Source organism: Ictalurus punctatus, chromosome 5 (genome assembly GCF_001660625.3).
Source record: "Ictalurus punctatus breed USDA103 chromosome 5, Coco_2.0, whole genome shotgun sequence".
NCBI lineage: Eukaryota > Metazoa > Chordata > Actinopteri > Siluriformes > Ictaluridae > Ictalurus > Ictalurus punctatus.
The window spans coordinates 6,745,548-6,772,231 of NC_030420.2; the positions used below are offsets into that span (position 1 = coordinate 6,745,548).

Consider the following 26,684-nt stretch of genomic DNA (forward strand, 5'->3'; position numbering starts at 1 on the left):
GGTCTCGGCGCCCAGTACATTGAGTGTGCGGTTGTACCATCTATTTATTAGCACCTGGCCTTGACTTAATCAGAAGATGCTCAGAGAGTACAGACAGATGGGCACCAGCAGCCCAGTCAAATCTAAACATACAGCAAAACATCTATTAAAGCAAAGCAGTAAGAAAATGTGAATTTCCCTCTTTGGAATCTAAATAACTAAATAAATAAATCTATCTCAATAAATGTGAAAAGTGTCAAAGGTCACAGCACCACAGACACCTACACCTTAATAATAGATCAGTACATAAAAATGTACAATTATGAAAAATGTCATAGACCTTGTACGATACATCCTGAAAATAATGTTAAATGGCAACCCACATTCTTTCACTCTTTGCTTTCATTAATAAACGTCCTGTTTAACGAAAAAGAAATACATAGCACTTGTTCTTTCATACAGTATTTTGTTCTGATCACTGAGAAAGCAGATTTTGTTGTAGCAAGTGGTCAAAATAGTAAATGCTATGGCTAAACTTTAGATGTTGTCACCTGTGATTAATGTGATGTGTGTCCAAACTTCACTTAATGATGGAGAATAACAATTAATTCCAGTTGCTTGAGATTAATAACCTTCAGTGCTATCAGGCCACTTTACAAATAAACATTTGTGTATAAAATCACTTTGACATCTAGATTAAATGTAACACCATGAAGGTCTCATGAGCATCTGTTTATTTGCACCTGACCTTGTCTTAATCAAAAGACATACACAAAGAAGGTACAGATAGATGGGCACAAGCATGTGACTGAAATACAAACATGTCTGAAAACATCTAGCAAAGCAAACAAGTGGGATATATGTATAGGATATACAGTATCTCACAAAAGTGAGTACGTCCTACACATTTTTGTAAATATTTGATTATATCTTTACATGTGACAACACTGAAGAAATGACACTTTGCTACAATGTAAAGTAGTGAGTGTACAGCTTGTGTAACAGTGTAAATTTGCTGTCCCCTCAAAATAACTCAACACACAGCTATTAATGTCTAAACCACTGGCAACAGAGTGAGTACACCCCTAAGTGAAAATGTCCAAATTGGGCCCAATTAGCCATTTTCCCTCCCCGGTGTCATGTGACTTGTTAGTGTTACAAGGTCGCAGGTGTGAATGGGGAGCAGGTGTGCTAAATTTGGTGTCATCGCTCTCACACACCCTCATACTGGTCACTGGAAGTTCAACATGGCACCTCATGGCAAAGAACTCTCTCTGAGGATCTGAAAAAAAGAATTGTTGCTCTACATAAAGATGGCCTAGGCTATAAGAAGATTGGCAAGACCCTGACACTGAGCTGCAGTATGGTGGCCAAGACCATACAGCGGTTTAACAGGAGACGTTCCACTCAGAACAGGCCTTGCCATGGTTGACCAAAGAAGTTGAGTGCACATGCGTCATATCCAGAGGTTGTCTTTGGGAAATAGACGCATGAGTGCTGCCAGCATTGCTGCAGAGGTTGAAGGGGTGGGGGGTCAGCCTGTCAGTGCTCAGACCATACGCCGCACACTGCATCAAATTGGTCTGCATAGCTGTCGTCCCAGAAGGAAGCCTCTTCTAAAGATGATGCACAAGAAAGCCAGCAAACAGTTTGCTGAAGACAAGCAGACTAAGGGCATGAATTACTGGAACCATGTCCAAGATATACTTATTTGGTTCAGATGGTGTCAAGTGTGTGTGGCGGCAACCAGGTGAGGAGTACAAAGACAAGTGTGTCTTGCCTACAGTCAAGCATGGTAGTGGGAGAGTCATGGTCTGTGGCTGCATGAGTGCTGCCGGCACTGGGGAGCTACAGTTCATTGAGGGAACCATGAATGCCAACATGTACTGTGACATACTGAAGCAGAGCATGATCCCAGCATGTATTCCAGCATGATAACGACCCCAAACACACCTCCAAGACGACCACTGCCTTGCTAAAGAAGCTGAGGGTGAAGGTGATGGACTGGCCAAGCATGTCTCCTGACCTAAACTCTATTGAGCATCTGTGGAGCATCCTCAAACGGAAGGTGGAAGAGCACAAGGTCTCTAACATCCACCAGCTCGGTGATTTCGTCACGGAGGAGTGGAAGAGGACTCCAGTGGCAACCTGTGAAGCTCTGGTGAGCTCCATGCCCGAGTGGGTTAAGGCAGTGCTGGAAAATAATGGGGGACACACAAAATATTGACACATTGGGCCCAATTTGGACATTTTCACTTAGGGGTGTACTCACTTTTGTTACTAGCGGTTTAGACATTAATGGCTGTGTGTTGAGTTATTTTGAGGGGACTGCAAATTTACACTGTTACACAAGCTGTACACTCACTACTTTACATTGTAGCAAAGTGTCATTTCTTCAGTGTTGTCACATGAAAAGATATAATCAAATATTTACAAAAATGTGTAGGACGTACTCACTTTTGTGAGATACTGTATATCCAGTAATATTGGCACCCTTGGTAAATAAGCAAAGAAGGCTTTGAAAAATTGTCTTTATTGTTTAACCTTTTGATTTTTTTTTTTTTTAGAGAAGAATGTTTAAATGTTTATTGGACTTTGTTTATTGAATTACAGATTGAACAGTAAACTCTGCACCTGAATTCACATAACTTCCATCCCTGTTATACTTGTATTTAGAGGACACTTTATTGCACAATCATTTGTAAACAGCAAATAAGTAATCTTCAGAAATAAAATCTTTACAGCAGTTGAATATATAACATGCAAATATTAAGTACACCTACACCAAAACTCCTGCACTGTATCATTTGTATAGTTGCAAGTTTAAAATAACCGGTCTTAATCCTTTTCAAACTGAAGAGAGGCCACTGTGAAGAAATCTGAGTTCCCTCAAGTCATTCTGCTGTATGGTCTTGGCCACCGTGCTGCAGCTCAGGGTCTTGGCAATCTTCTTATAGCCTAGGCCATCTTTATGTAGAGCAACAATTCTTTTTTTCAGATCCTCAGAGAGTTCTTTGCCATGTAAATGTATATATGTAAATCATATATATATATATATATATATATATATATATATATATATATATATATATATATATATATAATCAAAACATATTAAATCAAAACCTACTCATAATACACAATTGTAAATATGTTTATCCTATTTCTATATTTGTTAAAAAATTTATATAGCATTTTTAACAATAGACACTGTCACAAAACACCTTTATAGAACTCAGCATGTAGGTGTACTTATATTTAGATATGAGCAAGACAGAGGCGACACTAGCAAGGAAACAATCTACTAGACTACATGAGGAAGAAACCTTGAGAGTCTTTTATCAAAACACTCTTCTTGGAACATTAGATAAATTGGAACAGTTGACAGCATTTATTTTCTAGCCTGATACGTGAAAGTCAAAACATATAGGACCTTGCAGTGGAAGTGCTTGATATAAACAACATGACTGTGATATCATATAAGGGGGTGTGTCAGCATTCAAGTAAAAGTTGACCTTAAAAATATTGGCATTGGAAAAATGATTTTGTGTGCCTTATATTATATGCATATATTTTTATAAAGTACTTAAATAAGCAGGGGAATAAGGTTGACTGGGAAATCAAGAAAATTACCTTGGCATACTGTCACGATTTCCCCTCAAGCTAGCGCTGCAGTGTTGTGGATATTAAATGAAAACCTGACTGCCTCTGCCAGAAAGCTTAAAATGAGCCGTTTTTGGATCTTCCAATGGGACAATGATCTAAAACATACATCAAAATCAACACAATAATGGTTTACTAAACACAAAATCAATGTCCTGCCATGGACATCCCAGTCCCCTGACTTAAATGCACAGAAAACCTGTGGAGTGAACTGAAGAGGAGATTCCACCAGCGTGGACCTCGAAATTTGAAGGATGTGTAGAGATTCTGTATCGAGAAACTGGTCTCAGATCCCTTGCCATGTATTCTCCAACCTCATCAGGCATTATAGGAGAAGCTGTTATCTAAGGGAGATAGCACAAATTATTGACTCAAAAGGTGCCAAAAATTGTTGCACACCTATAATTAACAAAGATATTTTTTTTCAACAAACCTGTGTTTTGTTTGCAATTGTTTGATATCCATGAGAGCTGTGTATTTTTGTGAATTTTATTAACAAAAGATCAAAAGGGTAAAGATGCATGTGAGATTTAATTTATTGGTGCTTGTGCCCTTTGGCACACTCAGTGGGCAGTAATATAAAACTTAAATAAACAAAAGTGCAGCTCTTCAGGTTGCTCAGCACTTATCCTGCTCAGCTTCAGAATTTACTGAGAGAGAAAGCATAAATAAGGCATTACGAGCACTACCAAAGTGAATCGAGCTACTACAAACTGTCACCATCATCATCCTCAATCTTAATCAAATCATTCGGAAACTGAGAGTGACTACGTTTAACTCGAGTGAGACTCATCAGAGGGTTTTAGTTAAGCACTGGCTGTTTCACTATTATTTTTCGAAGTTCATGGCAGCCAAATGAAATGTGGCTGCGGGTCGGATTTGACCCATGAGCCTTGTGTTTGCCACAAGCTCTAAACACTAACTAGCTAGTTAGCCACTATTTTTCCCATTTTAATTACATTAACAAGCAGAATAAAAAAAGTGGACAAACTGACTAGATCCAAATACTTAAGTTGGTTTTTATCCATTTCTCCTCTTTCTTTTCTTTCTTTTTGTTGTTGCATTTTTAAGCTTGAGGTAGATATGAACACTTCATGATCTGTGCTTCTTCTTGATCTTTATTTATATCTGACTTTGGTTATGTTAATTACCAATTCTTTTCACACCACACCCTGTAACTGTATGATAGACTGTATGCTTTTTTGCATATCTGTTTTAAAAATCATGGGGGCCCCCCTAAGCAACCACTTACACTGCTTATAGCAAGACATGGCCCTGGTTACTGTATATTGTCATATTGTCCAGATCTAGTTGCTAGATGGCTAGATGTAAAAATGACTTACATTTGTTTAATAAAAACTTCATAATATATATTTCTTACAGTGGAATTCTGTACTACTGCTTTGTGTCTAAAACCCTAATGTGTAATAAGTTTCTTCTTTGTATATCAAAGAAAGCAGTGAGATAAATTTCAGCTAGTGCCACAAGGTGGCATCAAACTGTCTGCAAAAAAAAGCCACTTTAGGTAAATATGGCCTGTGGAAGAGGACAGCAAATACAACTGAACAAGCATTAATATGAGATTAGTTTAAAGCTTGAGTGAGCAGTGAGTGCAGTGCATCCACATTTAAACCAGATTAAAACTGGTTTATTAAAATAAATCAATACCAACTTGATAACGAGGTGAGTCCCTACAAAATAAATACAAAACATGTGGACAGCCACAGATTTGATTTTGGTTCGAAATTATTTTAGTGTGCTTTCTTGGCATAACTTAATGAATTTTGTTTCTGCAAGGGAAAAACATATTTTTTTTCCATTTGTGACAGAATTCTTTTATTAAAGTTCCAAAATAAAAGTTTAAAGAGACAGTGCAGTAATTGAACTGGGAATATGTTTGTTTTATTCAGTATGTTGTTTTGCTGCTTTGCTCACTCTGGGATATTACTAGGACTGAGTAAAAAATATCAATTCTCTGATTTTAATCAATCTTCAATATAAGGAAATGATATCGATGAGCTTTACTTGAGAGGATATTATCTGTAGTTCGCCTCTCGTCCTGAACATGTCGCCATTGATGAAAACATGAATTTCTCTGTTCCACATTTACAATGTTTTTTTTTTTTGTTGTTGTTGTTGTTTTTATAGTAAAGTGTATTGTGAAGTTTGTGCTTACCTTGTGTACACTGTATGCACATATTTATGATTTCTTGTTACAATGTTTGTTACTCAAAGTAAAAAGTAATTAAACATAATTGTGTGGGCCCTATTGTTAATGTAAATGTGTATTTCAGTAATATAGCTAAATTGGAGAATTTCAGTTACCAGCATTTATGTTAAAACATGGATTCCATGCCAGCAAAACTAACATTTTAAATGAAATATTGATAAGTAATCAATTTTGAATCGAACTGAAATCAAAATTTAATCGAAACCATATAAATAAGAATCGAATTGCCAATTGGTCGCAATACCCAGCCTTACTACTTACCCAACCGCTATTATCTATACGCCAAAATGAATTCATGTGAGATTATGTTGTTGACAACTGCAAAATACATAATTACAACATTAAATAAAATTTTTATGCTTTTGCTAAATATTGAGGAACACAGAAAACACATTGTATAACAATAACGTTGTTTGTTAATAACAGCCTAATTTGAGTAAACAACTGACAAAACCACAATACAACAAGCTAGCTGCATTACAACAAGGTATGCATTATAGCTGACATATAGTTGTACACTTTACAGTTGGTTGTGTGACTGTAAATCATTCCCTTCAAATGCTATTGAGCTTTAAATTATGGTATATTTTGTGTATGGGCCCATTCGGTAGTGAAATTCATATCAAATTTGCATGTGATTTAATAGCTTAATTTCTTAAATATCAAAAATCTCAAAGGTGTGCGTCATACCTGAAAGCTAGAGGAACACTTTACAGTTGGCTTCATGACTGTAAGTCATTCCCTTCAAATGCTATAGAGCTTTAAACTATGGTATATTTTGTGTATGAGCCCATTCTGTAGTGAAATACATGGCAATATTTACATATGATTTAATAGCTTACTTTAATAAATTTCTAAAAATCTAAAAGGTGTGCATTATAGCTGACACCTAGTTGAACACTTTACAGTTGGTTGTGTGACTGTAAGTCATTCCCTTCAAATGCCATTGAGCTTTAAATTATGGTATATTCTGTGTATGAGCCCATGCAGTAATAAAAGAAATGGCAATATTTACATATGATTTAATAGCTTATTTTGTTAAATATCAAAAATCTAAGAGGTGTGCATTATAGCTGACACCTAGATGAACACTTTGCAGTTGGTTATATGACTGTAAGTCATTCCCTTCAAATGCTATTGAAATTAAACGTGTTTAACAATGTCGTATGTAACTTTAAAGACGGTCCCTTAATTTCCGCATATCCGCGAATATCGAACATCCAACGTCAAACCAACTTTATTCCAGTGAACCACGAGTACCTGGAAATCGGACATCACTATTTCTTGTGAGAACCCTTTGATTTTTAAGGGAATTGCTAGTTTTGCTAGTCTGAGCATATTGGGGAATCTGCCACAGTTCTTCTGAAGACTTTGACTTTAGCGTTTGCTTCTTCTTCTTTTTTTTAGCAGGTAATTCCTGACAGCCTTCATTAAAATTTTTTAAAATGGGTCTATTATGTAATATGTTACTTTCTTTACTGACATACAAACGTTTTTTTCCACCTGTAACATTGAATTAATTATTGAAAAAGTAATATACCGACTCAATAAATCAAGTCATAAAATAAACATCTAAGACAAAATTTGTATTTTAAAAAAAATAGGGTGCTTAAGACTTTCAGACAGATCTGTATATATTTTGTATCCACTGATATATGGAATTATACATCAGCATTAACTTTACGCTTTTAGAAAAACAAGAAACTTTGTCATTCGATTATTTAAGTGTTTGAATTTTATTTAAAAGTTGTGTGGTCTTCTATGTTTGCTCGTTTATTTTATATATCATTTTTTATTAAGATATTATAGTACTATTATCGTACAAAAAAAAAAACAATGGCGCGTTCTGATGATGTCATAAATTGTCGCCAGAGAAAAGTAGGCAATGCTAATGCTGACCAGTAATTGGACAATTGTTAATTTTGTGTAAACGAGCTACTTACTGAGTTTATTTTTCCAAAGTAGCAAGGACGTTTATGTTTGGTAACAATAGCTGTTGTATTTCCACATCGTCTGTTCACTGTTTTACTTATCGTATTGACCTGCTGCAATCTTACTAGCTTAGCTTGCTAATGTTAATCTTGCTTTCACTATTTGCCACAGAAGCGTTGGTCACGGTTTTCTGCCCTTGTTGTTTGTAAACACAGCAGAGACCCTGTTAAGAGACTATTGGAAGAGGAAATATTCGTTTTCTTGGACCAACATGCCTGAAGACTTCTCATAGTCACTTCTTCCTTGGTAAGTTGTTCATCTTAACCGTCTACTTTCATAATACTGATTTTCTAACGTTAGTTATGTATTGGTTTTGGAGCAGAGCTCTGTAATCTGTAATAATGATTAATGTTAATGGTCTTGATGAAAATCGCTTTCAATAATTTTACCGATGCCAACCAAGGACACACGCTGGTGGCTCAGATTGTTAAATTGGTGTATTAACTGTTTCTTAATTAACTAGCTAGGTAATTTACAGGTTTATCTAAAAAAAATAAAAAATAAAATTACAATATTTTTAAAGTTTTTTTTCTGATAATTTCATATATTCTAGATTCATTACACATAAAGTGAAATATTTCAAGCCTTTTTTATTATTATTTTTTTAATCATGATTATGGCTTACAGCTCATGGAAATCAAACATCCAGTATCTCAAAATATTAGAATAAAGAATTTATAATACAGAAATGTCAATCTTCTGAAAAGTATGTTAATTTATTTACTCAATACTTGGTCGGGGCTGCTTTTGCTCGAATTACTGCATGAACGCGGTGTGGCATGGAGGCAATCAGCCTGTGGCACTGCTGAGGCGTTATGGAAGCCCAGGTTGCTTTGATAGCGGCCTTCAGCTCGTCTGTTATTGTTGGGTCTGGTGTCTTTCATAGATTCTCTATGGGGTTCAGGTCAGGCGAGCTGGCTGGTCAGTCAAGCACAGTAATACCATGTTCATTGTTTATTACCATACCATGTAAATGTAATAAATTTATTAAAAAAAAAAAAAACGTATGAATGGGTGTGTAAGTGTGTATGTGATTGTGCCCTGCGATGGATTGGCACCCTGTCCAGGGTGTACCCCGGCTTGTGCCCGATGCTCCCTGGGATAGGCTCCAGGTTCCCTGTGACCCTGAAAAGGAGTAAGCGGTAGAAGATGGATGGATGAAAACAAAAACACTCTAAGCACTGATCCTGTTTTTTATATATATATATATATATATATATATATATATATATATATATATATATATATATATATATATATATATATATATATTAATGCAGTCAGATTCAAGGTTACACTCTTTCTAGGTGTATGAGATTTCTCTTAAACCCTGTTTTATTGATGTGACTTGCCAATCTTGACTTGCAACTTTGATAATGAACTAATAACTATAGCAGCGTGTATGCTAGTTGATTTCCTCTACTCTAGTGTTTAATACAATCATAATAATAAAGTTGACCCTGAATCACAGCCAGGAGTCAAACTCGTTCACGTGCGTAGATCACACATGAGAGAGGGGCGGGCTTTGTTGGCGGGGCTTTCATACAGACAACGCAGCCAATCAGACGCTAGTGTAGTCTGCCTCGCAGTAAAATTGCGGAAGTGAAAGAGTAGACCGAATAGAGGTGTAACCCCTGCTTGTGCGGCATGCGGTGAAGACATGAGGCAACTTTAAATACACAAAGAGCACGGCTTTACAGAGGAATGTTAGATGTTAAGAGTCGTGATGGCGGATTAACGCGCAGATTTCAGCTTTGAACGGATCGGAATAGAGAGCAGTGACTTGTGTTGTGTGACATTGACATTGGACTTCTGCTGCCTGCTGAATCACACAGGGTTGATACTAGAGTCGATTTTCTCACATCAGCAAACGGTGTTTTGTAAAGATTTAGAAGTGGTTGTTTTAAAGCTAGTCTTTCTCATTGTGATCATGGTTGACCCGGCGCGCGCTTGTGTAACTCTGGTAACTGGGTGAAAGGTCACCTCTGGTCCACCGCTAAAGCACCGGCGATATTTATTTAATGCTCCTGGACACATTTCTTATCGCAAGATTGTTGTACTACTCCAAGGTAAGGCTATGATAAATATTCACACCCATTTTATTATTATAGCATTAGTATTGTTTATTTCTTTTTAAAAAATGTATAGGATGAAGAGCGACGTTCTGTTATTAACCTGTCCTAGAACACAAATCACTAATGTATTTACTTATTATATATATATATATATATATATATATATATATATATATATATATATATATATATATATATATATATATATATATATTGCATGTGTAGTTTCTAGTGTTATTTGTGCTCCTTTGAAATTCTCCTGACGCACTGCCGTGTTCAATAATGACTTGTATGTAGGATAGGGCTGGGCGATATGACAAATATCATATCATACGGTGTATCACGATATATGATTGAGCTAACAAACTGTGTGCAAAACAGTAGTAAACTAAATAAAATAAAATAAAAACATTAAACTGAGTTTGAAGATACTTTTGTTTAATGCCTACAAAGACAATTAAGTTTTTTTTAGTTTGTTTGTTTATTTTGTTTTTAATTACGTCGGCATCCGTTCATACCATCACCATACCAACGATATCTCAGAAAAGTGTATCATGTAATCTTACGTCATGATACTGATACTATATCGATATATCACCTAGCCTGACTTGAATACAGTATATCCGGCTAATGCCTGAGATTAAGCCTGTTTTAACAAGCGGAAGTCTACCCTTTGATACAAGTGTGTCTTTAATGTGTCTGTTTCAACGTGAACATACCAGCAAGAATTTTTTTTTAAAAAAAGGCATGACCAAAATGTCCAGTTAGGCCTGTAAGAGCTCAGGATTTGATTACAAAATAGTTCAGGGGTCAGTGACTTGCCTCAGGCTCATCAAAGTGTTCTGACCTTGTTTATTTTTTTTTTAAATACATGCAAACAAATTAATTATTGAGTCAAGCGTATTGTGATTCACCAAATGAGATTAGTCAACATGCTTACACACACAAATTAGGAAATTGGATGTCTTATCTTGTTTTGGATATGGCTGCATTATTTAAAAAAAAATAAATAAAATAAAATTTTATAAAGAAGCTAAGTCCATTGCAGCCACATCATTTGAACATGACAAGCAAGCAAACAAAGTCCATCTGGAACTGTGTCCTTCCAATAGATACAATAGGAACGACTTCAACCGGACATTGTTTGCACTGTTTTGGATGCATGCAGAATTTCACACACTCCGCTTTCTACAAACATTTACAGGCTGTAAGCAAACATGCAAGTGTGGACAGTCCACTGATTTTCTATTTACCGTGGTTATTCTGATGTGTATTATGCGTTTACTTTTATTTTTAAAAATTTTTATATAACCCTGCTCTGTGTCATGTGATCAGCTTTTAAAAATCCTTTAACGCTAAAAATGGGTTAACTCATTCCATATCCCAACTATAACCCCAAAAATAAGATTAGAGGGGTTGAACTGGGATCTTAATGAGATGTTTCACCTATGTCTAATTCTTGTCCAGCGTTTGACATTTATTTATACCACAGTGCAGTTTCATTTGGATTCCGATTGGTCAGAAGCATTTCCCGACGTCTTGTATTCTTTACTTATTACACGTTTTATTTCTTGCTTAATTTCTAAATGTTAACTACAGTCACCTAAAGCTCATTTCAGGCTGTTGACTCTTACAGATAATTTCTCAAATCCAGCACACAACAGTATTTTGATTTGTATTTTGCTCTTTCCATTTTTTCCCCTCCCTCGTGTCTTCAGGGCAATGTCTCTGGTTTTCCTGCGGCCCAACACCAGTGCAGTCGGCAAAAAGGACAAGCGACTCATGGCCGAGGTGAACGCCTCCCCACTCAAGCACTTCGTCACCGCCAAGAAGAAAATCAACGGCATCTTTGAGCAGCTCGGCGCCTACATCAAAGAGAGCTCGGGCTTTCTGGAAGGTAAGTGCTCACAGATGAGCCGTAATCCGTGGTTAGATGTGGTTTGCAGGATCTGATCCTGGATCAGTTCTGTTATTTTGCGATGTTGGTAAATATGGCTCCAGGAATGTCAAGCACAGTGATAACAGGATGGATGCCGGTCCCGATTAACACTCCCGAGGATGTGAGGCTTTATGAAGAACCTTTTACAAGGTTATAAAATGACCAGAGGGACATGATGAGAGAGATGGGCTTAGTCAGAGCCATTGCAGAACAGGAATAGGCTACACGCTCTTTTTACTTAATCAGCTCTCTTATGCACTTGCGTAGTGAAACTGAAAATTTGTAATCTCATGCAAAGTAACGTTTCTACACACATCTCGTTTTAAAATATAATAAATAATGTATTTTATTTAAATACAAAAATGTAAAAATGCTGACTTCAAGTAGTCAGTTAATACAAACCCTTAAAGTGCATCTATATCAAATATTACCTTTCATGTAGTGTGTTATATAACTGTTTGTAAATGTAAAAAGTCGAAGTTTCAAAAATCAAAGCGTATGACACAGGTTGATTGACTCCCAAAAGAAGGAACCGATTCTGAACAGCTGAAACGAGTCGTTAGTGATTCCTGACTTTACTTCCTGTACAAACCTACATAGGTTTGTAACAAAAAGCCCTGTCACTGATCTTCATTGGCTGCTGTGAACAGACGTAACTGAAACACGTTATGGGCATTTCCTTTTTGACACGGTAGACCAATCACAACAGACTGGGACATCTTACCAATCAGAGCAGAGTATGCTCTCTGAAAGGAGGAGTTTAGAATGAATCCTTAGAATGGATCATTTAACGAGTCGTTTGTGACACCGGGGGCGGCAGCGGCGGCGATGCTGCACTTTAAATTATGAGCACATTAAAGTGTTTTCTGACCTTGGATGCATGTAAATCTATTGTATGAGATCTCTAAAACAAAATTATGCATGTTTCAAAACCATAATATCTATGCTTTAATTTTATTGTGATGTGTTGTGACAGTCACAACAACTTTTAAGAGAGGTACACTGATCATCCTGTAATTATAACAGCATGAAGCAAATATTTTTTGGTTGTCCTTAGAGATATGGGATAATGTCAGAGTTTCTCTGGAGTTTGATATCATAGCTGTGTTGTGTTCATGTAACAGAGACCTACAGCAATGAGGAGCTGGATCCAGTCACTACAGAGGAGCAGGTGGCGGAGGTACGGGGTTACCTGTCCAAGGTGGCAGGGATTGGCGAGGTGCTGTCCCGTAGACACATGAAAGTGGTGTTTTTTGGCAGGTACGTCGTCACATCCAGTTCCCAACACAAGTTCAGATGCTCAGAGTGTTTCTGTGCTCTTTCTGTGACTCATTAACAACCGCATTAACTACTTGACATGGCTCAGGCGCACACAGGCTCAGACTCATGCTGGGAGCATTCAAACGATGGTTTATTGCTCAGGGTGTGGTTGCTTTCAAAGATTTCATAATGCAGCTTGGAATGTGTATGCATGCTAACTGTTTAAATAGAGCACATGGTTGTAATAATATGCAACATGCCAAGGAGCCTATGTACAATCAGCTCCAAAATGACTGGCACTCATGTTTAAAAAAGAAAAGAAATTGCGGGGGTATATTAGAAACATTTTTTTGTGGTAAATTAAAAAAATATGAGGGAAACCTAATCTTTAATTTATGTAAATTTGCTGTAAGAGGGAAAAAAAACAATGTAATTTTTTTTACCCCTAGAACAAAAACATAACCGAATAATGTTTCTATTTATATTTTACTTTTGATTTTTTTCCCCTGTGTGTTTAGTAGAGGTTGACCGACTGATCAGTTTTTCCGATTAATCTTCACCGATAACAGGTTGCTGGAACTCTCGGTTATCAGCAATAATCCACACCGATAATTTTTCCCGGTTGCGTCCATTGCCGGAGCGGCTGAGAAGGTTCTGCTGTCATTATACAGACAGTACAAGGGTGGCGTCTAGATGCGAAATAAAAACTACCACTGACAAATTTTGTTGTGCTATTTGAAGTTATTTTTTTTGTTTTGTTTTGTTGTTTTTTTTTTTTAATTCATTTTGGATATCTCTATTTTTATATTTTGCATGTTCCTTTTTGGTTTAGTTTGGATGTATATCTTTTGTTTACTTTAATATTTATTAATAGTGTGTATGTATAATTAATATATTAACATTTGTACATTTATTTCATTAAAGTTTTCATGAGGTACTGTTTTTATTTTTGTAATAAAAGTCAGCAATATTTTACCTTGAGTGTTAGTTTTCAAAATTGTTGCTGAATGAAAACATCTGATAACGTAGTTATCAGTATCATAAAACCCACTATCGGACGACCCTCTAGAGTTTAGGAACTCTTAACTGGTCGTGTAGGACTTGCTATGTCTCTGGGCTATAAATATAGGGTGACACAGGTGCCTCTTTTACCCATTTTTACCAAGGGTGGCAGTAAATTTTATTTTGTTTATTTTTATTTTTTGCTTCTTGATGGTAGTGGAGTTTTTGGCTCACGTGTGAAAACCCCTGATTTTGTTTTATACACACAGGACAAGCAATGGCAAAAGCTCCGTAATCAACGCCATGTTGTGGGACAAAGTTTTACCATCGGGCATTGGCCACACCACCAACTGCTTCCTGCGTGTAGAAGGGACTGACGGCAACGATGCATTCCTGCTTACAGAAGGATCTGAGGAAAAGAAGAGCGTTAAAGTGAGTGAAGGAACAGGGTGATGTTTATTGTGCATGCATGTAGTAATAATAGAAGTCTAGCTATAGTGTTGGACCTAGAAGTCTTTTTCAGCATTTCTAAGCTAGGTTTAATGCATGCTCCATTCACCAGTAGGAAGCACATAGTTTGTGAATGAATCATAATTGCTTAGCTTAGCAAATGTGTCTTGTTCTTTGCCCGATCATGCCTGAGTCCTTGGCTAGGCAGCTCACGCCTAAATAGTCCATCTGCGAGAATCCAAAATACCTGGTGGATGCTCCACATTTAGGGATGTATGTAATCGTTTATATGGTAAGGTGATGTTTAAATAGCATCTATGGAAGGAGTCTCCAGTATCAGCACATCAGTCAGATGTATAGCTGGAACTGGACCTGGAAAGTCTTCAGAATAGAGGATTTTGTGGTTGTTTGGTTACATCATAAGCTGTTTTTTCCTTGGTCTTAAATTCAGGACTGGGAAAAAAGAGAGGCTAGTGAGGGAATGACTGATAATAGTTACTATAACAGAAGTGATAACATGAACAAACTTGTTTCATGGACATTTCACAACAGGAAAAGTAACTATAAATAGATTTTTTTAAAAATGATGTGCTGTTCGTTAATTAACTAAAAGAATAGAACACTTCAAGATGTGCTATCAGTGGAAAATAATCCATTTTGGTGTCATAACAGGAACTCTGCTTCCAGTCTGCATCAAAGCACCTCATTGTTGATTATTTTCCTGTAACAGCCCTTCCCGTCATGTTTTAGTCCTTACTTAGAATATATCGTTAAAACCGTATAAAGAACTAGTACCGTTACCGAAACCCGCATTTATTCAACCTAGTATAGAGAACAACAAAGTAATTATCCAGTTTTGTACATTATTTCCTAGATTAAAGTATTTTTTTAAATGTATCTAATAATCCATGATTAGACAATAACAGTATTTGATCTTTATGTATGATTGGATGAAACTCTTTGTACTGGACTCTCATGTTGAAGCTTACTGTCTGTCGGTAGTTTTGAAAAACCTTCTTGCGTTCACCAACTGTATTTTTTGGAACTCATGTAAGTTTACGGCTTTGACACCACTGAACTGATCTGTCTGCTCTGGACTGATCCGGTTGACCTATAATTAGTCCTACGTGAGTGTGGAGGTCCACGCTGCCAGCTGTCATAGGGCCACACGTTCGTTTTTTGCGATCTTATCTCCGGTCTCATGACTTCACATGTCACACTAAAAGGCATGAGAGAGGAAAATCTGTGCAATGTTATTATGGCTGTATTAGCACGTTGCTGCCTTTTCCACAATATGAGGGGTTATTTTGTTTTGTTTTTTTTTAATTCAGGTAGGCAGTCAGTGATTATTAAAATATTTGAGTTACGTGCAGAAATTTGAAATAAAGTGTTGCTCAAGATCACACAGCACTTATCAGCATCTAAACATAGCATAGACATAATGTGCCACAATCTCCTGACCGTAGCGTGCTTTCTCGTGGTACACGCACAGACGTACACCCTTTCGGTCACGTACTGCATTTCTGCTTTGCTTGTCTGCATGACGTACAGAATAATGCTAAATGCAGATGCATTTCAAAGCTGTCTGTCATGAAGAGGTCTAAAACAAGGTTTCATATTTCACATGGCCTTTGCCAGCTGCGTAGACTTCCTCTGGTGTTCACTCAGACGTTTACTGCCTTTGCAAAGTGTGTTGAAAACTGTGCATCCAAAGCTTTTTTTTTGGGACTAATTAGGATCATTTTAAAACGATCAATTATTAAGATGTTGACACAGAATGAACTGACGTCTTGACTTGTACACAATTGAGTGTGTTGTCTTGGCGGTGCCTTGAGTGTGTTGTCTTAGAAAGGGATGTGTTTATAACGTAACACACGCTGCAGGTCTTTCCTGCCAAGCAGCCTGTGCTGGTTTTCCTGGGAGTTACCCAGACGTCGGGGGTGTATTCTCATTTCAATGCGCTGCTTGTATAGACTGTCGCACATGGCCTGCTGCTGAGCTGTAGTCTGTCTGCTGCCTCTTGCACAAGCGTAAGGATCTAACAAGCCGAGGTAGTCATCTTCAAAGCTTTTTAATGTGCAAACTGTGTACGATGAAATGCTGAAGCTTACTTCTTCAGGCTTTAATTTTATTGGTCAGTTGTAATGTGTAGTGTCTGAGCAGTCATCTATAGACATAGAAGGATATAATAAGAAGATAAAGCAGTTGTAGAAAGAAGCATTCAATTTTTTATTATTTTTTTTAAAATAAATTATTCGCTCAGCTCTAAGAATAAAAATACACAGAAAATAACATGAAGCTGACTGTACTGTATCATACTTAGCACTGTAATACAAAGAGCCTTTAAAGTCCCTGTGAAGTGCCTGGAAATGCACAGCGTTATTCAATATGTTTGATATTTTTCACTGAAACAGGAAGTCAGGGTGGGACATATCAAGTGGCCCCTCCCCCTTTTAAAATATACTAATAGTGTTTAGTTTACCTCACAGCCTGGGCTAAGCTGTACTTTACAGTTCGTACCATGGATTTTTTATAATGTTGTATACGGGACTCTTCAGATTCTAGAGAGCATTTGATTGGGCAGAAAATGTGATTAGAAGCTGAAGTGCAGAAGGATGTCATCAAAATTGTCGCTCTGTATCGGTGGTAGAGAGAGGCTGTAAATTTTGAAGGCATATATCTTCTAAATGTGAGTTTTGTCATTGTTTTGGAGGACACTAGTTTATAGATAACCTTAAGGCTAACATATTCATTCTAAAAGCTGCTGAATTTTGACTTTAAGTGAAAACTGCATCTTTGTGCATCATCATATTAATGTTAATGTAGTAGTGTTGTTTAAAAGAACTGGATTGTGCCTGTAGCCTTTATTCATGTGTGTGTGTGTGTGTGTGTGTGTTTGCAGACAGTGAACCAGCTGGCCCATGCCCTCCATCAGGACCAGGAGCTGGATGCAGGCAGTCTGGTGTGTGTCATGTGGCCTAAAGCTAAGTGCGCTTTACTGCGGGATGACCTGGTACTGGTGGACAGGTGAACAGAACAAACACACACACACACACGTACAAATAGCTTTATGTATTTGTTGGACGGTATAACCTGAATAATATTTGTCTTGACCTCTTCAGACACTTGTATCAGAAAATCATGACTCATCGTGCTCGTGTGATTTTTAAACTGTATAACACTGCACAGAGCCGAGTATGATGTATTCTCCTCCTTTCTCCAGCCCTGGCATAGATGTCACCACAGAGCTGGACAGCTGGATCGACAAGTTTTGCCTGGATGCTGACGTTTTTGTGCTAGTGGCCAATTCAGAGTCCACGTTGATGCAGACAGTAAGATTTCATCACCACAGATGACTTACTAAGCAATGACACAAGAGTAGTCCAACCAGTACTGGCCCAGGCAAATACGTTTTGCATTTGATTGACCCTGTGTGGGAGTGTCATGGGAGCTCAATGAATGCCTGGCATCTTAACACTTACAGAATAACAGCCGTTCGAGGCTTGTTTTGATGAAACGGTTCATTTGCTCTAAAACTTGGAATTTAACAAAGCATTAAAATGAGGCAGAAGTGAGCAAGACTCTCATTCTCTCTTTCTTTGTCCTTGTCATTGCCCTTGTAGGAGAAATCATTCTTTCACAAGGTGAATGAGCGACTCTCGAGCCCTAACATCTTCATCCTGAACAACCGCTGGGACGCCTCGGCCAACGAGCCTGAGTACATGGAGGAGGTATGACCGCAAACGAAATAGGGTCACGTCTCGTGACCCCATTTCTATTCAACTGACTTGACGAGACCGAGCAGAAAGGCAGAAGAAACTACTAAATAGTACACCAGGGCTTTGTTAAAAATTTTCCTTAGCAAGTACTATTTACTATAATAGAGAGTTAGAAAATGGCTGTGTTGCTTGTGTAGCTTCATTCCATCTTTATTATTAGAGTGGAATAAAAGGTCAGTGATGTCTCAATTGTAAGCACCAGCTAGATTTATGTTTGTAGCTTTTCTTTTTTTCTCACAACTGATTGCTGATTTAGGAATTGAAAATGAAACCAGAACTGTGAGGTTAATAAAGAATGCCAAGATATTAATGAGCCCATTATTGGTATCATATTGGCCTGACGTTGGTCCATAAGCATCTGTATCAAACTTTTTGGGCAAATTTCTCATTTGATTCAGTGTTTTGTTTTGCATCAAGCAAACAAAAGGAGCTTAAAAAAGCTGCAACCACTTTCTTAGTACTTCAGCCCCCTATTAGCTGTCCCTAATGGGGCATGTGTCAGATCTATTTTTATTATCAATTGCAGACCCCCCCCCCCCCCCCCCCCCATCTAAAATTGACCATCTTGAATATCATATGTACAGTAGTGTCTGAAAGTTTGTGAACCCTTTAGAATTTTCTATATTTCTACATAAATTTGACCCAAAATCTCATCAGAAGTCCCGAAAGTAGAGGAGGAGAGCCCAATTAAACAAATGAAACAAAATATTATACTTTATTGAGGGAAACAATCTAATATTATACAGTGCCCTCTGCTAATATTGGCACCCTTGGTAAATATGAGCAAAGAAGACTGTGAAAAATTGTCTTTGTTAAACTTTTCTGATGTTTTTGTTTAAAAAAAAAAAATCACAAAAATACTCTGCTCTCATGGATATCAAACAAGTGCAAACACAACACAGGTTTATCAAATAAAAAAATCTCTTAATTATTGGTGTGCAACAATTATTGGCACCCTTTTAGTCAATACTTTGTGCAACCTCCCTTTGCCAAGATAACAGCTCTGAATCTTCTGCTAAAATGCCTGATGATGTCGGAGAATACATGGCAAGGGATCTGAGATCATTCCTCCATACAGAATCTCTCCAGATCCTTCAAATTTCGAGCTCCATGCTGGTGGCCTCTCCTCTTCAGTTCACCACACAGGTTTTCTATGGGTTTCAAGTCATGGGACGGGATGGCCATGGCATGACCTTGATTTCATGTCTATATTTGGACAGAATTGTTTACTTTCTGTATATAAAATGTTAGGTTTTGCTTGATTTTTACTGCTCATTTTGTGCCATTATTCTCTATGTGACTAATATTAACATTATCTAAAAAATGTATGTATCTTTTTACAATGCTATTGGTTTACATAGCAGCATTTTCTAACCCATTTTGGTCACAAGTAAAGAGAAGTATGAGAGAGTGAAGCTCGTTGTGTGTTTCAGGTCCGCCGGCAGCACATGGACCGCTGCACCAGCTTCCTGGTAGATGAACTGGGGGTGGTGGACCGAGCGCAGGCCAGCGACCGAATCTTCTTTGTGTCTGCTAAAGAGGTGCTGCAGGCACGTGTGCAGAAGGCCCAGGGCATGCCTGAAGCAGGTAAGCCACAACTTGTACATATCTCTTAAACAAGACGCTTCATGGGCCCCTACAATATATAGACCACTAGGGGTCCAAGCACCCTTCTCAAATAACACATAATTGGCATCTGGATTACCAAATAAGTGAAGTTGTTGAATAGGTGTGCAAAAATTGGTTTAACAGTCTATTGACCCTCATTTCCTTTTTACTGCACTGCAGGTGGTGCACTGGCTGAAGGCTTTCAAGCTAGAATGTTCGAGTTTCAGAACTTTGAGCGGCGTTTTGAAGTAGGTACTTAGGGTCTGCATGTGACACTCTAAAATAACATTTCAAAGGGTAATTTCTTTATTTGTCTGAAAATTGTTGGTTTGCCTGGTTGTAGGAGTGCATCTCCCAGTCAGCGGTGAAGACAAAGTTTGAGCAGCACACCGTGAGGGCCAAGCAGATCTCAGAAGCCCTACGACTAATTATGGACTCTGTGCATGTGGCAGCCCAAGAGCAGAGGTATGAAATGAAATACTGCACATTGCCCTTAAGCAGTAATATGATTCCACAATCAGTCCAGGCTCTCAAATCAGAAGTAACCCACTATTCAAAATATCCAGTATAATTAGTCAAAGTGACTGGTGTCTTCTGTGGTCTGGAATTTGTAGTTTGTTTTTTTAAATGGTCTTAAAAAGTCTTTTTGGATTATCTGAAATTGAACTGATCTCGTATCCAAGTTTGTATCGGTCTGAGTACATATGTGAAGGCGAGGCTCGAACTAATACCTCTTCGCATGCGTTAACATGCATTTGCTGTAAAATTCATCCGAATCCTCTTGTAAAATATGTAATGATTGGCGATTCAGGATCCACTGCATGGAAACAAAAGAAGAGCGAGAGGATAGGCTGGAGTTCATTGATAAGCAACTGGACCTGCTCACTCAGGACTGCAAGAGTAAGATAAAGAAGATCACAGAGGAGGTCGAAAAGCAGGTAACATAAAGCGCCACTTAATTACCATGCGTCAACCTGTTTGAACGATTCTAAAAGCAGTCACTATGCCTAGATTCCAGAAACACCAACTGTAGAAACACCCTTAGGCTTTGGCTTATCTTTGCATATTTTGACACAGGTCCTCCCTGCTGTATCAAATATCTGTGGAGATCAGCACAGCTCCATAGATATTTGTGTTTGTGTGCCATCTAGTGGTGAGAGTAATGAAATGTGGAGGTAGAAAATGGAGAATAATTATTCACTTGCTTTGAACAAGCAAAGTGATTCTACCAAGCTTTATATGCTACTACTTCAAGTATGACATCTTAAAAAATAAATAAATAAAAAATATTGTAGAATTAATAGCACAATATGGATAATTTTTTGATTATCCTTTAAAATTGTGCTGTCTTTAAGGTGTCGAATGCAATGGCAGAGGAGATAAGGAGACTGCACGTGCTGGTAGACGATTTTCACATGGACTTTCATCCCTCGCAAGTGGTTCTGAAAGTCTACAAGAACGTGAGTGCAGTAGCTCCAGCACTGAATTTCCCTCGTCTGTTATGCTGTACTGTATGTGCACGTGTATTCCTTTTACTTTCACTTTTGTTCATTACTGTTTATTGTTGATTCCCAGATCAGAGTGGAAAGTACACAGCTTTCCTGACCCATATTTAGTCCTGTGTTAGCAAAGAGGATTGGTACTTGGGTTTGTTGCACCTGAAATCTGTGTGGTTTTGGATTGCAGGAGCTTCACAAGCATATAGAAGAGGGTCTGGGCAAGAATATGTCTGACAGGTGTTCGAACACCATCAGTGCAGCCCTGAACAGCACACAAACTGAAATGATAGGTCTGTATTGCAAGTATTGCATTCAAAAGTGAAACATTGGTTTATAATGGTTTTTAATAATACTTAGTTTTTAGTTTAACATAGTCTTAGTTTTAGGTTTTAGTATACTAACTTGCAACCATAGCTATGCTAGCATTGCGAAGCTGAAACTGCCTTTTAACCTGATTTGACAGTTGTTTAATTTCAAATTCATGTGGTAGTAATGGTGATGGTGGTACAGACGCACAACGGCGATAACTACTATTGACCGACTACTTTCTTAAGTCTTACACTGTTTATACCAATTCAGCGGTGCCTGGTAAACGAACATCTCCATTGTACTTACCCCAGATGGCCTGAAGCCCTTGCTGCCCACCCCAGTGAAGGAGCAAGTGGATAAGATGGTGCCCAGACAGTGCTTCAGTCTCTGCTATGACCTCAACTGTGACAAGCTGTGCAGAGACTTCCAGGAGGACATCGGCTTCCACTTCTCCTTAGGCTGGACCATGCTGGTCAATCGCTTCCTCGGGCCTAAGAACACCCGCCGTGCCCTTATGGGCTACAACGACCAGGTACTGACTGGCTTCACACTGTATGATGGTGTTTAGGTTTGCTGTTATCCAAGCTTCATTGCCAGTGAGACTTCTTTACTCTAAAGTGATCGAGGGGGGGGACAAATTTTATTTGCTATGTATCTCTTTATGTAAATAACTGCCAATTGTGTTTGCGTCACTGGAGGTTCCCAGGCCTTTGGCAATCACTCCTGTCGGTACGGCCATGCCCCCCTTCCCACAGGGCTCTGTGACCCAGGAAGAGCTCATGGTCTCTATGGTGACGGGACTTGCTTCTCTTACGTCCCGAACATCCATGGGCATCATAGTCGTAGGAGGAGTGGTAAGATATGTTGTTCATCTAAACATTTAGATGTGGGTTGTTTTTGTTTTTCCTTTTTTTACGATATGTCTAAATTTTACAACCTCCGTACTCACATGTTTTGTGTGTGTGTTTGTCAGATCTGGAAGGCTGTAGGTTGGAGGCTTATTGCTCTGTCAGTGGGGCTCTATGGCCTTCTTTACGTCTACGAGAGGCTCACGTGGACCACTAAAGCGAAAGAACGAGCCTTCAAGAGGCAGTTTGTGGACTATGCCAGTGAGAAGCTGCAGCTCATCGTCAGCTACACCGGCTCCAACTGTAGCCACCAAGTCCAGCAGTAAGCTTCAATTAAGCTGGAAAATCTTAATGGAATTGCGGGGGGGGCTGATTTATGGGAAATGTTTAGTCTTGAACGGAATGGAAACATTGTATGTATACACTAGAGGGTCGACCGATAGTGGATTTTAACAAAACCAATAACTAAGGTGGGCAGGATCTGCCGTTAATCAACCTATAGTTTTTAAAATCGATACTGAATGAAAACATGACACTGAAAATAAAATGCTGCTGAACTTTATTACAAAAAATAAAATAAATTGCATCCAAACCGAACAAAAAAGTAACACAATCGAATCTAACTAACAATAATAACAAAGTAACACTCCAAATATCAAATAAAAATAGAGACATCCAAAATTAATTTTAAAAAAATACTTTAAATAACACAAAATTAGTCAGTGATAGTTTTTATTTTGCCTCTAGAGGCCGCTCTCGTACTGTATAATGACAGCAGACCCTTCTCAGCCACTTCCGGACGCAACCCGGAAAAACCATTGGTGTGGATTATTGCTGATTACCGATCCAGCAATCTGTTATTGGTGCAGATCAATCGGTCGACCTCTAGTATTTTCTAGGATTTATTTATATACATTTTTCTCAACAAATAATCATCCACCACATATTAATGTACCTTTTTGAAGTGTTTCCAATAATGCAATAATGTTGGAAATTTACTTAAAACCATGAAACATTTGCATTGAGGTCAAAAAGGCATAAAATTACTGTAATCGAAGACTATAGTGCCAAATTGTATTATTTTACATGGTCTTGACCAGTTCCTCAATATCTCAAAAGACTTTCAGACTACTACAGTATAGTAATTTGCTATAATTAATAGTTATCGAAATGGAATAAGATGCATCTTGTCTTCTTTATATAATTAAATTTGGCCCAAATATTGGAAATAATCTATTCAAGCATGTTTACTATTAATATTCTTTGTATGCTTTCTTGTTTATTCAATCAAAATCTCACCAAAATCTGAAAATGGCTCCTCTATTTGGTTCATTTTGATTGTGAGAGTCTTCCATGACTCCAATTCTCAGATCATCAGAGCTTTCCCAGTAAATGAGTACTATAAGCTTGGATGTAATAAATGATAAAAAGAAAATTTCTGGGTTCTTTCATTGCTCCCTCTAGTGGGCAAGGCTCTACATTGCATTTGAATGGCTACAATGAAGGATTACTGTGTACTAACTTGATGACAGCCAGTGTCCTGGTTGTGTTCAAAATGAGATATTTTAGAGATGCAATGCGCCACAAAAGCATTTATCCAAGTGCTTTGCTAATGTGTATGTGTCCGTCTCTTCCAGGGAGCTGGCAGGCACCTTTAACCAGCTGTGCCAGCAGGTCGATGTGACACGTCAGCAGCTGGAAGAAGACATTCAGGACATGAACCGCAAGATCGAACACCTGGACACATTACAGAGCAAAGCCAAGCTGCTCAGGTAACACCCTGAGATTTTGTCCTCTTCCATGCACAGAAGTATGTCTGAGCAGAAATGTAGTCGGGGAAATTGATGAGATTGTTAATTATATATGATGTCTTTGAATTTTTCTGTAGGAACAAAGCTGGCTGGTTGGACAGCGAACTGAACATGTTCACCCAACAGTACCTTCATCAGAGCCGATAAAGGAATACTTAAAGTCTAAGATAAAGTCTAATTATTTAGCTACATGACCAAGACCAACATCATTCACTTCTACTACTACCTAAAGAGTGCTCCCAAATGAGCACCCCCAAATTACTCCCTCTTTCAGTCAATTTATTCTGCTTGTACAAATGATGAGATCTTTTAGCCATGCTTTTACAGAACAGAAGAGGAGAGGAGGATTTAATAATAATACCAAATCGATTAGAAGTCTGGAATGACTTGTTGTTTTCTTTCGGCATTTCATGTACACTTGCCTTTGAGGATTCTGAGGTAGAGAACTTAAAGAAAGGTAACACTTTTTTTTTAAGACCTTTGTTTTCTCTTGGCAAATAGATTTTGTTTGTGTGAATGAATTATTTATTCTTTGCATTAAGTTTTCGAACTCGTCGTCTTGTCTAGGCTGTGGCCAGTGGGATTTACAGCGATACTTGATATTTTGTACGCTAAAATGCCATGAAGAAAGAAAATGGTAGATTGCAAATGCATCCTTATCTTCTCTGTGTGAGTTCACATGATGAAATGAATATGGGAATAATGTTTCACAGTCACAACCCAGCTATATCTAATAGAGTTCAGCAGGGTAGATGTGCTTTGGGTGACTTGAAAATGTGACAGTCTGGGAAAACTCTTCACATGGTGAAATTTTGAACCGAAATAAGTTTGGATCTCAACCAGACATGAAGTTCTAGCATTATAATGTCACCTCAAACATGAAAAGGGAGCAAATTTATATACTTCGTTCTTACTTCATAATTCTGATTTATAAACCAAATTGCTGAGGCTTATGTCTGTTTTGCTGTCACACATAGCTACTCAATAACAACTTGATCAAAGCATGATGTTCACTATGTATGGAAATTACACTGCGCTAGCAAGGTTTTTAAAATATTTAAACAGACCGACTCCTTACCCAATGTGAAAAAAGTCTTTGTAGAAAGATAGCCTAGACAAGACCAAGCTGTTTTTGAGAGATTTTTTTTTGTTGTTTTTTAAACCTTGTTTTATGTTCTAGGCAGAGAAAACACGATTTTAGCTCAAATCAAATTTTTCGTCAGTTTTGGCCAGAATTCAGATATTGCAGAAGTCCAGCAGGTTTTCCCAAACCACCACATAAACAGACTTTTGAATGGACAGCAAGATTTCCTGTGAATTATGCGTACCTTTTTACATCTGTATAAGTAAGCCCATTATATTACAGCAGTTTTCTTTGGTACCGGGTTTGGCGTCTTTACTGGTGCGAAAATAGGTCAGTGTTTGGGAAGCGGGACCGTAGGTGCAGAACGAGAATTATTCCAGTATGTAGTCTTGGCACTGTGGCTTGTGCAGGAGACATGGTTTTGTTGTTGCAACCACACTACAAAAATGGTGTATATTTGCAGTGTTCAAAGGCTGCGTGTATAGAAGTGGCACTATTTATTTAATCTAAGCTAAATCAAATCATCAGGTTTGTGTTAAAAGAAAAACACATGAAATGAAGAATGCAGGATGAAATGTTCTAGTATGTGGTGACTGTTAGTGAAACATGAAATTCCCTTGAGGGAAAAATTGCTGTTTAGGTTTACGGACTACTTATTTAATATCATTTGAATTAATGAAATGCCTCTAGGATTTGTGATGTATATCTGCGCCATATTGTCTTACACTGAGATTGATATCAACACATTACTACATATAAAAGGCATATTTAAGGAATGTTCAACTCTTACATGTAATGAGAGTGTGTGTGTGAGAGAGAGAGGAGGGGATCATCCCCAGTCCATCGCTGTTTCCACGTCATGTGTAATAGCCGTGCAGTTTGGATTATAGTTTGTGCCAAGTGTTTAAGAAAGGGATCTGAAGAATTCTTCACTGATTGTGCACTTTACTTTTGCTGCTTTGTTGTTATTTTGTACATTTGATCTATAGATTCCATGCCAATAGTAATGTATAGCTGTGCATGCTTTGACTATTGTAACACGATGTCTGATATCCAACACATGTTAAACGAAATAAAATCGAAACCATAAAATTGAGCTTTGCTTGTGCATTATTAAAATGATGTCCCCTACAATGTTGGAGGCTTCAGATACATG

General features: G+C 37.8%; 1 protein-coding gene across 3 annotated transcripts; it reads left to right on the forward strand.

The window, feature by feature from the left end:
- Positions 1-7,746: 7,746 nt before the first annotated feature.
- mfn2 (mitofusin 2) lies at positions 7,747-26,624 on the forward strand. Of its 3 annotated transcripts, XM_017468377.3 has the most exons (19): positions 7,747-7,855; positions 8,020-8,110; positions 11,658-11,836; positions 13,003-13,138; positions 14,410-14,572; positions 17,493-17,617; positions 17,814-17,922; positions 18,214-18,321; positions 19,803-19,956; positions 20,158-20,225; positions 20,321-20,442; positions 20,789-20,915; positions 21,333-21,437; positions 21,664-21,766; positions 22,097-22,317; positions 22,484-22,639; positions 22,759-22,955; positions 24,271-24,405; positions 24,522-26,624. In XM_017468377.3, the coding sequence occupies exons 3-19, from the start codon at positions 11,662-11,664 to the stop codon at positions 24,589-24,591; spliced, it is 2,274 nt and encodes a 757-aa protein (XP_017323866.1). In that variant the 5' UTR covers positions 7,747-7,855; positions 8,020-8,110; positions 11,658-11,661; the 3' UTR covers positions 24,592-26,624. The 3 variants fall into 3 exon arrangements, with proteins under 3 accessions (XP_017323866.1, XP_047011420.1, XP_017323865.1); XM_047155464.2 differs by having other exon boundaries at positions 7,758-8,110; XM_017468376.3 differs by lacking the exons at positions 7,747-7,855; positions 8,020-8,110 and adding an exon at positions 9,441-9,933.
- Positions 26,625-26,684: the final 60 nt, after the last annotated feature.

Bases quoted from the DNA above. Each gene is read 5' to 3' on its own strand.
- mfn2 (XM_017468377.3), top strand. From the start codon at position 11,662: ATGTCTCTGGTTTTCCTGCGGCCCAACACCAGTGCAGTCGGCAAAAAG. The intron at 20,226-20,320 runs GTAGGTACTTAG...GCCTGGTTGTAG, and splicing joins ACTTTGAGCGGCGTTTTGAA to GAGTGCATCTCCCAGTCAGC. The intron at 20,443-20,788 runs GTATGAAATGAA...TTGGCGATTCAG, and splicing joins GTGGCAGCCCAAGAGCAGAG to GATCCACTGCATGGAAACAA.